The sequence below is a fragment of the Pristiophorus japonicus genome, chromosome 30 (assembly GCF_044704955.1).
Source record: "Pristiophorus japonicus isolate sPriJap1 chromosome 30, sPriJap1.hap1, whole genome shotgun sequence".
NCBI lineage: Eukaryota > Metazoa > Chordata > Chondrichthyes > Pristiophoridae > Pristiophorus > Pristiophorus japonicus.
Genome location: NC_092006.1, coordinates 2594956 through 2607356, shown reverse-complemented (window position 1 = coordinate 2607356; position 12401 = coordinate 2594956). Strand labels below are relative to the sequence as shown.

Sequence of the window (12401 nt, the reverse complement as noted above, 5' to 3'; positions counted from 1 at the left end):
TCCCTCAGTACTGACCCTCCGACAGTGCGGCGCTCCCTCAGTACTGCCCCTCCGACAGTGCGGCGCTCCCTCAGTACTGCCCCTCCGACAGTGCGGCGCTCCCTCAGTACTGCCCCTCCGACAGTGCGGCGCTCCCTCAGTACTGCCCCTCCGACAGTGCGGCGCTCCCTCAGTACTGCCCCTCCGACAGTGCGGCGCTCCCTCAGTACTGCCCCTCCGACAGTGCGGCGCTCCCTCAGTACTGCCCCTCCGACAGTGCGGCGCTCCCTCAGTACTGCCCCTCCGACAGTGCGGCGCTCCCTCAGTACTGCCCCTCCGACAGTGCGGCGCTCCCTCAGTACTGCCCCTCCGACAGTGCGGCGCTCCCTCAGTACTGCCCCTCCGACAGTGCGGCGCTCCCTCAGTACTGCCCCTCCGACAGTGCGGCGCTCCCTCAGTACTGCCCCTCCGACAGTGCGGCGCTCCCTCAGTACTGCCCCTCCGACAGTGCGGCGCTCCCTCAGTACTGCCCCTCCGACAGTGCGGCGCTCCCTCAGTACTGCCCCTCCGACAGTGCGGCGCTCCCTCAGTACTGCCCCTCCGACAGTGCGGCGCTCCCTCAGTACTGCCCCTCCGACAGTGCGGCGCTCCCTCAGTACTGCCCCTCCGACAGTGCGGCGCTCCCTCAGTACTGCCCCTCCGACAGTGCGGCGCTCCCTCAGTACTGCCCCTCCGACAGTGCGGCGCTCCCTCAGTACTGCCCCTCCGACAGTGCGGCGCTCCCTCAGTACTGCCCCTCCGACAGTGCGGCGCTCCCTCAGTACTGCCCCTCCGACAGTGCGGCGCTCCCTCAGTACTGCCCCTCCGACAGTGCGGCGCTCCCTCAGTACTGCCCCTCCGACAGTGCGGCGCTCCCTCAGTACTGCCCCTCCGACAGTGCGGCGCTCCCTCAGTACCGCCCCTCCGACAGTGCGGCGCTCCCTCAGTACCGCCCCTCCGACAGTGCGGCGCTCCCTCAGTACCGCCCCTCCGACAGTGCGGCGCTCCCTCAGTACTGCCCCTCCGACAGTGCAGCGCTCCCTCCGCACTGCAGTGTTAGCCTGGATTATGGGCTCAAGTCTCTGGAGTGGGACTGGAACCCACGACCTTCTGACTCCGAGATGAGAGAGCGCGCGAGCTTACCCGCTGAGCAAGGGCTGTCGCAGTGCCATTTTGTGGGATCGTGCTGCGTGCTAATTGGCTGCCGCCTTTCCTAAAATACAACAGAGACCACCCTTCAAAAAACAAAGCATGTCACTGGCTGCAGAGCGCATCGGGACGTCGCCAGGAGGTGCAAGGCGCCATAGAAATGCAAGTTCTTCTTTCCCGCCTGGCGATTCTGTTGGTTCCCGACCCGGCTCACGGGAATCCCGCTCGGGGGTCGGGGTGAGGCGGGGGCGGGCGTCTGTGGGATCCCGGAGCCGGCGCCTTGGAATTGAAAACTCGTTCTGTTCCCTTGCAGCAAAGACGGCAGCAACTCAGCCCGACCGGTGATGATTCACCGTGCCATCTTGGGATCGGTGGAGCGCATGATCGCCATCCTGGCGGAGAACTGTGCCGGAAAATGGTAAAGAAATCTCGGCGCGGTTTTGTTCAAAAAAAAAAAAATTAAATTGTGAATGTAAGGGGCTGGATTTTACCCTTTGCTGTTTTTGGGGCGGGAACGTTCCTGGCCGGGGAATAGTCTGCGTTTGGTCAGGAAGTTTGGGCCTCTGGGGGCGCAGCGCCAAGGAAGGCGAGAGGATGGTAAACTCGCAGGCTAAAGTGCCAGGCCGTGTGCGGTCCGAGAGAGGCCTGGGGGCGGGGGGGGAAGGACCTTAAAAAAAAAAAAAAAATATTCCCACAACATCGCCCACGCCACAACACAAATCGCTGAAATAATTAAAAGTGCAAACACTCGTGCTTACCGTTACAGCACTTTCATCATACACCTAGGCAGTCCCTCGGAATCGAGGGAGACTTGCTTCCACTCCCAAAGTGAGTTCTTTGGTGGCTGAACAGTCCCAATACGGGAGCCACAGTCCCCTGTCACAGGTGGGACAGACAGTGGTTGAGGGAAGGGGAGGGTGGGACTGGTTTGCCGCACGCTCCTTCCGCTGCCTGCGCTTGGTTTCTGCACGCTCTCGGCGACGAGACTCGAGGTGCTCAGTGCCCTCCCGGATGCACTTCCTCCACTCAGGGCGGACTGGTCTTTGGGCCCAGGGACCCCCAGGTGTCGGTGGGGGATGTTGCACTTTATCAGGGAGGCTTTGAGGGTGGTCCCTTGTAACGTTTCCTCTGCCCACCTTTGGCTCGTTTGCCGTGAAGGAGTTCCGAGTAGAGCGCTCGCTTTGGGGAGTCTCGTGTCTGGGGGGCATGCGGACAATGTGGCCCTGCCCAGCGGAGCTGGTCGAGTGTGGTCAGTGCTTCGATGCTGGGGATGTTGGGCCTGGTCGAGGACGCTAACGTTGGTGCGTCTGTCCTCCCGGGGGGATTTGCAGGAGCTCGCGGAGACATCGTTGGTGGAATTTCTCCTGTCTCATCCCTCACCGCCGCCGGCTGTGCTGCACCGCTCCTGGTTTCCCAGGCGGTCGCTGCGAGGCGGGGTCGGGTTCAAGTCCGAACGCGCGCTGGTGTCGCGGCCAGAGGCGTTCGCACAACCCCGGCGCAGCTCTTCCCAGCGGTGCTGCCGGGCGCCGCATAAAACCCGACCTGAAGATTCGGGCCGGACGCAGGAGACGTCGCTGTCCCCTTTCTCAATGCTCCGGGGAGAAACTGGGAGTGTGAAGGGCTTGGTGAATCCAGCCCCAGGGAATCTGACGATCTCCTCTCTCTAGTCGGCTACTCGCTGTAATATTCCTCTCGCCTCTGCGGCCTGGTTTAGTACTCGGGCCAGGCGCTGCAACGGGAGGCATTCGTTTCAGATAATCGTGGAGCTCCCATTCGTTGGGCCAGCCAGGTCGTCCGTTCCGTTTTTGCCTCATTTTCTCCAATAAATATTGGGAAGACCGAAGTCATTGTCTCTGGTCTCCGCCACAAACTGGATTCCCGAGCCATCTCCCCGGCATCTGTCTGCAACCCAGGCTTCATATTTGACCCTGAAATGAGCTTCCGACCACATACCCGCGGCATAACTAAGACCGCCTGTTTCCACCTCTGTAACATCGCCCGTCACCGCCCCTGCCTCAGCTCATCCGCTGCTGAAGCCCTCATCCACGCCTTTGTTACCTCCAGATTTGACTATTCCGACGCACCCCTGGCTGGCCCTCCCACATTCGACCCGACGTAAGCTAGAGGTGATCCAAAACTCGGCTGCCCCCGTGTCCTAACTCACACCGAGTCTCGTTCACCCATCACCCCCTGTGCTCGCTGACCTACATTGGCTTCAAATTAAGCTACGCCTCGATTTCAAAATTCTCATCCTTGTTTTCACTTCTCTCCGTGGCCTCACCCCTCCCTATCTCTGTAATCTCCTCCAGGCCCTACACCCCTCCCTATCTCTAACCTCGTACACCCCTCCCTATCTCTGTAATCTCCTCCAAGCCCTACACCCCTCCCAATCTCTGTGATCTCCTCCAGCCCCTACACCCCTCCCTATCTCTGTGATCTCCTCCAGCCCCTACACCCCTCCCTATCTCTAACCTCGTACACCCCTCCCTATCTCTGTAATCTCCTCCAAGCCCTACACCCCTCCCAATCTCTGTGATCTCCTCCAGCCCCTACACCCCTCCCTATCTCTAACCTCGTACACCCCTTCCTATCTCTGTAATCTCCTCCAGGCCCTACACCCCTCCCTATCTCTAACCTCGTACACCCCTCCCAATCTCTGTAATCTCCTCCAGCCCCTACACCCCTCCCTATCTCTAACCTCGTACACCCCTCCCTATCTCTGTAACCTCCTCCAGCCCCACACCCCTCCCTATCTCTGTAATCTCCTCCAGCCCCTACACCCCTCCCTATCTCTGTAACCTCCTCCAGCCCCTACACCCCTCCCTATCTCTGTAACCTCCTCCAGCCCCACAATCCCCCCTAAATGTCTGCGCTCCTCTAAGTCTGCCCTCTTAAACATCCCTGATTTCCATCGCTCCACCATCGGTGGCCGTGCCTTCAGCTGCCTGGGCCCCAAGCTCTGGAGCTCCCTGCCTAAACCTCTCTGCCTGTCTACCATCTCCTCCTTCAAGACGTTCCTTAAAACCGACCTTTTTGGTTACCTGCGCTAATTTCTACTTATGCGGCTCGGTGTCAAATTTTTTATCTCAGCACGCCTGTGAAGCACCTTGGGACGTTTCACTACGTTAAAGGCGCTATATAAATACACATTGTCGTTATTCTGTTTCCAGGCCATTTTGGCTCTCGCCCTCGCAGGTCATGGTTATTCCCCTTGGACGTAGCACTGAAGATTATGCTCGACAGGTAAGATTATCTATGATTGTCCATCACCAGCTGTGAGCCAAAGTGTTAAGACATGCTTGGTTAGACCACACTTGGAGCACTGTGCACAGTTCTGGTTTCCATATACCTGGGTTAGACCACACTTGGAGCACTGTGCACAGTTCTGGTTTCCATATACCTGGGTTAGACCACACTTGGAGCACTGTGCACAGTTCTGGTCTCCATATACCTGGGTTAGACCACACTTGGAGCACCGTGCACAGTTCTGGTCTCCATATACCTGGGTTAGACCACACTTGGAGCACTGTGCACAGTTCTGGTCTCCATATACCTGGGTTAGACCACACTTGGAGCACTGTGCACAGTTCTAGTCTCCATATACCTGGGTTAGACCACAATTGGAGCACTGCGCACAGTTCTGGTCTCCATATTACAAAAATGATATCGAGGCACTAGGGAAGATGCAAAAAAGATTCACAAGGACAAGACCAGCACTGAGAGGGTTATAAACTATCAGGAAAGACTGAACGGGCCGGGGCTCTTTTCTCTGGAAAGGAGAGGGCTGAGGGGTGACCAGATAGAGATCTTTAAATTATGAAGGGGTTTGACAGGATAGACGTAGAGAAGATGTGGAACTCGTTGCCACAGGGAGGGGTTGAGGCGAATAGTATCATTGCATTTAAGGGGAAGCTGGCTAAAGACATGAGGGAGAAAGGAATAGAAGGTAATGGTGATGGAGTGAGATGGAGAGGGGTGGGAGGGGGCTGGTGTGGAGCATAAACCCCGGCACGGAGCGATGGGCCGAATGGCCTGTTTCAGTGCCGTTGATTCGATGTTATGCCAAGCAAGAACCAGAGCGAATCGGATTCCGCTCCGATACTGCGCCCCCCCCCCACCACATGGGTTTCTATCCCGTCGAAACTAGCTCCACGGCCTCAGATAGGAACGGCAAATTGGGGAGGGACCAGCAGACCTCCCGGAGCAAGTCAGTGTCTTCAGGAGAGATAGGAGGGGGAGATTGAGGCGCAGGTAGATTTGATATAACGCTGGTTGTTGGGTCTGCCGATTACAGGTACACCAGCAGCTTCGAGAGGCCGGGTTCATGGCCGACATCTGCCTCGACACAGGATCCACGCTGAACAGGAAAATCCGCAATGCACAACTCGCGCAGTTTAACTTCATACTGGGTAACGTATCACACAACACATTGCTCTTACCATTTTGTGAGGAATGTGATTGCTCGGGAGTGGAACCACTGTCCCATCAAACACTCCCAGGGCAGGTACAGGGGGTTAGATACAGAGTAAAGCTCCCTCTACACTGTCCCATCAAACACTCCCAGGGCAGGTACAGGGGGTTAGATACAGAGTAAAGCTCCCTCTACACTGTCCCATCAAACACTCCCAGGGCAGGTACAGCACGGGGTTAGATATAGAGTAAAGCTCCCTCTACACTGTCCCATCAAACACTCCCAGGGCAGGTACAGGGGGTTAGATACTGAGTAAAGCTCCCTCTACACTGTCCCATTAAACACTCCCAGGGCAGGTACAGCACGGGGTTAGATACAGAGTAAAGCTCCCTCTACACTGGCCCATCAAACACTCCCAGGGCAGATACAGCATGGGGTTAGATACAGAGTAAAGCTCCCTCTACACTGTCCCATCAAATACTCCCAGGGCAGGTACAGGGGGTTAGATACAGAGTAAAGCTCCCTCTACACTGTCCCATCAAACACTCCCAGGACAGGTACAGCACGGGGTTAGATACAGAGTAAAGCTCCCTCTACACTGTTCCATCAAACATTCCCAGGGCAGGTACAGCACGGGTTAGATACAGAGTAAAGCTCCCTCTACACTGTCCCATCAAACATTCCCAGGACAGGTACAGCACGGGGTTAGATACAGAGTAAAGCTCCCTCTACACTGTCCCATCAAACACTCCCAGGACAGGTACAGCAAGGGGTTAGATACAGAGTTAAGCTCCCTCTACACTGTCCCATCAAACACTCCCAGGACAGGTACAGCATGGGGTTAGATACAGAGTAAAGCTCCCTCTACACTGTCCCATCAAACACTCCCAGGGCAGGCACAGCACGGGGTTAGATACAGAGTAAAGCTCCCTCTACACTGTCCCATCAAACACTCCCAGGGCAGGTACAGGGGGTTAAATACAGAGTAAAGCTCCCTCTACACTGTCCCCATCAAACACTCCCAGGGCAGGTACAGCACGGGGTTAGATACAGAGTAAAGCTCCCTCTACACTGTCCCATCAAACACTCCCAGGACAGGTAAAGCATGGGGTTAGATACAGAGTAAAGCTCCCTCTACACTGTCCCATCAAACACTCCCAGGACAGGTAAAGCATGGGGTTAGATACAGAGTAAAGCTCCCTCTACACTGTCCCATCAAACACTCCCAGGGCAGGTACAGGGGGTTAGATACTGAGTAAAGCTCCCTCTACACTGTCCCATCAAACACTCCCAGGGCAGGTACAGGGGGTTAGATACGGAGTAAAGCTCCCTCTACATTGTCCCATCAGACACTCCCAGGGCAGGTACAGCACGGGGTTAGATACGGAGTAAAGCTCCCTCTACACTGTCCCATCAAACACTCCCAGGGCAGGTACAGGGGGTTAGATACAGAGTAAAGCTCCCTCTACATTGTCCCATCAAACATTCCCAGGGCAGGTACAGCACGGGGTTAGATACAGAGTAAAGCTCCCTCTACACTGTCCCATCAAACACTCCCAGGGTAAGTACAGCACAGGGTTACATACAGAGTAAAGCTCCCTCTACGTTTTCCCATCAAACATAACCAGGGCATGTTTTTGGAATTGTGTACAGTGGGAGTGAATGGGAAGGGGTTTGGGTCCATTGGGATTGTGTACAGTGGGAGTGAATGGGAAGGGGTTTGGGTCCATTGGGATTGTGTACAGTGGGGGTGAATGGGAAGGGGTTTGGGTCCATTGGGATTGTGTACAGTGGGAGTGAATGGGAAGGGGTTTGGGTCCATTGGGATTGTGTACAGTGGGAGTGAATGGGAAGGGGTTTGGGTCCATTGGGATTGTGTACAGTGGGAGTGAATGGGGAGGGGGTCGGGTCCATTGGGATTGTGTACAGTGGGAGTGAATGGGAAGGGGTTTGGGTCCATTGGGATTGTGTACAGTGGGAGTGAATGGGAAGGGGTTTGGGTCCATTGGGATTGTGTACAGTGGGAGTGAATGGGGAGGAGGTCGGGTCCATTGGGATTGTGTACAGTGGGAGTGAATGGGAAGGGGTTTGGGTCCATTGGGATTGTGTACAGTGGGAGTGAATGGGAAGGGGTTTGGGTCCATTGGGATTGTGTACAGTGGGAGTGAATGGGAAGGGGTTGGGTCCATTGGGATTGTGTACAGTGGGAGTGAATGGGAAGGGGTTTGGGTCCATTGGGATTGTGTACAGTGGGAGTGAATGGGAAGGGGTTGGGTCTATTGGGATTGTGTACAGTGGGAGTGAATGGGGATGTGTTGGCATCCTGTGCCCGAGCTGTGTTGATATGTCGCTGACTCGGTCCTTCAATCTGTTTTATTGGGCCCAGTTGTCGGGGAGAGGGAGAAGTCGAGCGGCTCCGTCAGCGTGCGGACACGGGACAACAAACAGCACGGGATGCGGGATCTGGCGGGCGCCGTGCAGAGACTGACCGATCTCAAGGAATCTCGTTGTCGGAATGCGGAGGAGGAATTTTAACCGGTGTGGCGGCGGGGTTGGAGAGGAGCAGGATCAGGTGCCATTGACCAAACGCAGCCCCTTCCCAATCGTTCCGAGGGCTCTTGTCTGGCCTTCCGCCCATCCCACCGTACCCCGGGGAGCCGGCGGCGCAGCTTGTGTGGATACGAAGGGCTCCGCACCGTGATTCCAAGGGCGGGCGAGGCCCGGTCGGCTTTAGCGAAGGCGTAGCTCGAGAAGCTGAGGACGGCCGGCGTTTTTTTTTCGTAAAGAACTGGATGGATCGGGTTTCTGAGCAACGGATTGCTCGGGTCAAGAGCAGGAAGGAGCGTCTCGGATCGAGGGGGTTGTGCCACCTTGTTGCATGTCGCGTTCCGTGTCCGTGTGCCTCCGCAGGAGTCGAGCGCACACCCAGAGGGCCCGGTAAGCAGAGACGTTCGCTGTATCAGTGTCTCACTTTCCCCCCACCCCGGGAAGGAGCCATGTTGCATCAGAAAGGGAGCCTGTGGGACCTGGGCCCCAGACAGTCAGTGCCTTCAACAGAGCAGGAGAGGGCACTTCATTACTGTTTCTGACTTGTAAGCTGCCTATTTTTGTTCTTAATTCTACTCTTGGTTCCCCATGGAGGTTGTCGTTCCCCAAGTCAACCCTTGGCTCATGTGTCTGCTCACTGGCCTAACCGCTGGGTGTCGGGTCAGTAAACGGCCTGGCAATTCGAGGGGAGAGGAGTAAAGGATAACATGTGGGTCTGTGTGCGTATGTGCCTCTCTGTGTGTGTGTATGTCTCTGTCTGTCTGTCTGTGTCTGTCTGTCTGTGTGTGTGTGTGAGAGTCTCTCTCTGTCTGTGTGTGTATGTGCGTGTCTCTGTCTCTCGCTGTGTGTGTGTGTGTGTGTGTGTGTGTGTCTCTCTCTCTCTCTGCCTCTGTGTGTGTGTGTGTTAGTCTCTGTGTCTGTGTGTATGTCAGTCTGTGTGTGTGTGTGTGTCTCTGTGTCTGTCTGTGTGTGTGTGTGTGTGTGTGTGTCTCTCTGTCTGCGTGTATTTCTCTGTGTCTCTCTGTCTGTGTCTCTGTCAGTCTGTGTGCGCGTGTGTGTTTACATTGATATCTGATCATGATGGAACAGCGACAGACCGTGTCTCACTCCAATCCGTGAGGGGCTGAGTGCTGATAACACAATGTGGGGGATTGACGGGGAGGGATGTCGGATCCTGGGGAGGGATGTCGGATCCCAGTGACAGGTGGGCTTTGCAGGACTGTGACCGGTGGAAAAAACAGGAGGGAATCTGAAACCCAGCAAGCGCGCTTTGGGCAGACTGATGTAATAATTGTACAGACCATCTTGAATAAATGTCTTCTGTTGGAAACTGATTTATCTGTCCAAATGATTAAATATGCATTTTGCTCTCCGCCTGCTGTCCTGATGGTCCCAGGTATTGCTGGGTTCAGCTTTCCAGCATCACAGCCTTCCTTCATCCAGCAAACTCGTCACATGAGCTACGCCAGTGAGTGTCAACAGGCTATTTGACAACGGTAGGTCATTCACCCTCTCACCCTCTCACTCGCCCTCTCGCTCCATCACGCGCTCACTCAGTGTCTCGCAGTGGTCACTGGACAGTGATTGTGAACCTGAGCCCTGGCTGGTTTTCTCCTCAGCCCAGAGGCTCCATGTGCAGCAACCCCAATCTCCCACTTTCTCTCACCTCGGAGTCAGAAGGTCGTGGGTTCGAGCCCCACTCCAGCGAATTGAGCAAAAATCCTGGCTGACACTCCCAGTGCAGAACTGAGGGAGCGCTGCACTGTCGGAGGGGCAGAACTGAGGGAGCGCTGCACTGTCGGAGGGGCAGTACTGAGGGAGTGCCGCACTGTCGGAGGGGCGGTACTGAGGGAGCGCCGCACTGTCGGAGGGGCGGTACTGAGGGAGCGCCGCACTGTCGGAGGGGCGGTACTGAGCGAGCGCCGCACTGTCGGAGGGGCGGTACTGAGGGAGCGCCGCACTGTCGGAGGGGCGGTACTGAGGGAGCGCCGCACTGTCGGAGGGGCAGTACTGAGGGAAGCCGCGAGTTGGGGCAGCGTCAAGGAGGAGGTGACAGTCCGGGGTCGGAGGCCTATAAAAAGGCCGCGAGTTCAGGAGTTCGGGCAGCGTCGAGGAGGAGGCGACAGTCCGGTGCAGCTACAGGGAGAAGGCAAAAAAGAAGCAGAAAGAAACAGAAAGGTGACGTCACAGCCAAGGAGGTAAGTGATTGGCTGGTGATTGGTGAGTAGTTTTTCTTTTTTCTCTTCTATAACTGTGAGTAAACTTTAGCACTGTTGTTGCCAATTTAAGTGTATCTAAGGGTTATGTCATGGCAGGACAGCTCGGTCACGTGTTATGCTCCTCCTGTACTATGTGGGAACTCGGGGACGACCCCAGTGTCCCTGACGACTACGTGTGCGGGAAGTGTATCCGCCTCCAGCTCCTGACGGACCGCGTTGTGGAATTGGAGCTGAGGGTGGATTCACTCTGGAGCATCCACAATGCTGAGAATGACGTGAGTAGCACGTGTAGCGAGTTGGTCTTATCGCAGGTGAATGGTCCACAGCCAGATAGGGAATGGAAGACCAGCAGGAAGAGCAGTGCAAGGAAGGTAGTGCAGGGGTCCCCTGTGGTCATCCCCCTGCAAAACAGATACACTGCTTTGAGTACTGTTGGGGGGGATGACTCATCAGGGGAGGGCAGCAGCAGCCAAGTTCATGGCACCGTGGCTGGCTCTGCTGCACAGGAGGGCAGGAAAAAGAGTAGGAGAGCGATAATGATAGGGGATTCAATTGTAAGGGGAATAGATAGGCGTTTCTGCGGCCGCAACCGAGACTCCAGGATGGTATGTTGCCTCCCTGGTGAAAGGGTTAAGGATGTCTCGGAGCGGGTGCAGGACATTCTAAAAAGGGAGGGAGAACAGCCAGTTGTCGTGGTGCACATTGGTACCAACGACATAGGTAAAAAAAGGGATGAGGTCCTATGAAACAAATTTAAGGAGCTAGGAGCTAAATTAAAAAGTAGGACCTCAAAAGTAGTAATCACGGGATTGCTACCAGTGCCACGTGCTAGTCAGAGTAGGAATCGCAAGATAGCGCAGATGAATACGTGGCTTGAGCAGTGGTGCAGCAGGGAGGGATTCAAATTCCTGGGGCATTGGAACCGGTTCTGGGGGAGGTGGGACCAGTACAAACCGGACGGTCTGCACCTGGGCAGGACCGGAACCAATGTCCGAGGGGGAGTGTTTGCTAGTGCTGTTGGGGAGGAGTTAAACTAATATGGCAGGGGGATGGGAACCAATGCAGGGAGACAGAGGGAAACAAAAAGGAGACAAAAGCAAAAGGCAGAAAGGAGATGAGGAAAAGTGGAGGGCAGAGAAACCCAAGGCAAAGAACAAAAAGGGCCACTGTACAGCAAAATTCTAAAAGGACAAAGGGTGTTTAAAAAAAACAAGCCTGAAGGCTTTGTGTTTTAATGCAAGGAGTATCCGTAATAAGGTGGATGAATTAACTGTGCAAATAGATGTTAACAAATATGATGTGATTGGGATTACGGAGACGTGGCTTCAGGATGATCAGGGCTGGGAACTCAACATCCAGGGGTATTCAACATTCAGGAAGGATAGAATAAAAGGAAAAGGAGGTGGGGTAGCATTGCTGGTTAAAGAGGAGATTAATGCAATAGTTAGGAAGGACATTAGCTTGGATGATGTGGAATCTATATGGGTAGAGCTGCAGAATACCAAAGGGCAAAAAACGTTAGTGGGAGTTGTGTACAGACCTCCAAACAGTAGTAGTGATGTTGGGGAGGGCATCAAACAGGAAATTAGGGGTACATGCAATAAGGGTGCAGCAGTTATAATGGGTGACTTTAATATGCACATAGATTGGGCTAACCAAACTGGAAGCAATACGGTGGAGGAGGATTTCCTGGCGTGCATAAGGGATGGTTTTCTAGACCAATATGTCGAGGAACCAACCAGGGGGGAGGCCATCTTAGACTGGGTGTTGTGTAATGAGAGAGGATTAATTAGCAATCCCGTTGTGCGAGGCCCCTTGGGGAAGAGTGACCATAATATGGTGGAATTCTGCATTAGGATGGAGAATGAAACAGTTAATTCAGAGACCATGGTCCAGAACTTAAAGAAGGCTAACTTTGAAGGTATGAGGCGTGAATTGGCTAGGATAGATTGGCGAATGATATTTAAGGGGTTGACTGTGGATGGGCAATGGCAGACATTTAGAGACCATATGGATGAACTACAACAATTATACATTCCTGTCTGTCGTAAAAATAA

At 54.8% G+C, this 12401-nt stretch overlaps 1 protein-coding gene across 1 annotated transcript in view; it reads left to right on the top strand.

Annotated features, from left to right (window-relative positions):
- The window catches only part of LOC139240149 (threonine--tRNA ligase 1, cytoplasmic-like), a 43220-nt gene extending 33775 nt beyond the window's left edge, over window positions 1-9445 (top strand). The window contains exons 16-19 of the mRNA XM_070868531.1: window positions 1481-1585; window positions 4338-4410; window positions 5462-5576; window positions 7965-9445. Coding sequence (XP_070724632.1) covers window positions 1481-1585; window positions 4338-4410; window positions 5462-5576; window positions 7965-8113 — 442 coding nt within the window. The 3' untranslated portion in view covers window positions 8114-9445. The remainder of the gene's footprint in view (window positions 1-1480; window positions 1586-4337; window positions 4411-5461; window positions 5577-7964) is intronic.
- The last annotated feature ends 2956 nt before the right edge of the window (window positions 9446-12401 follow it).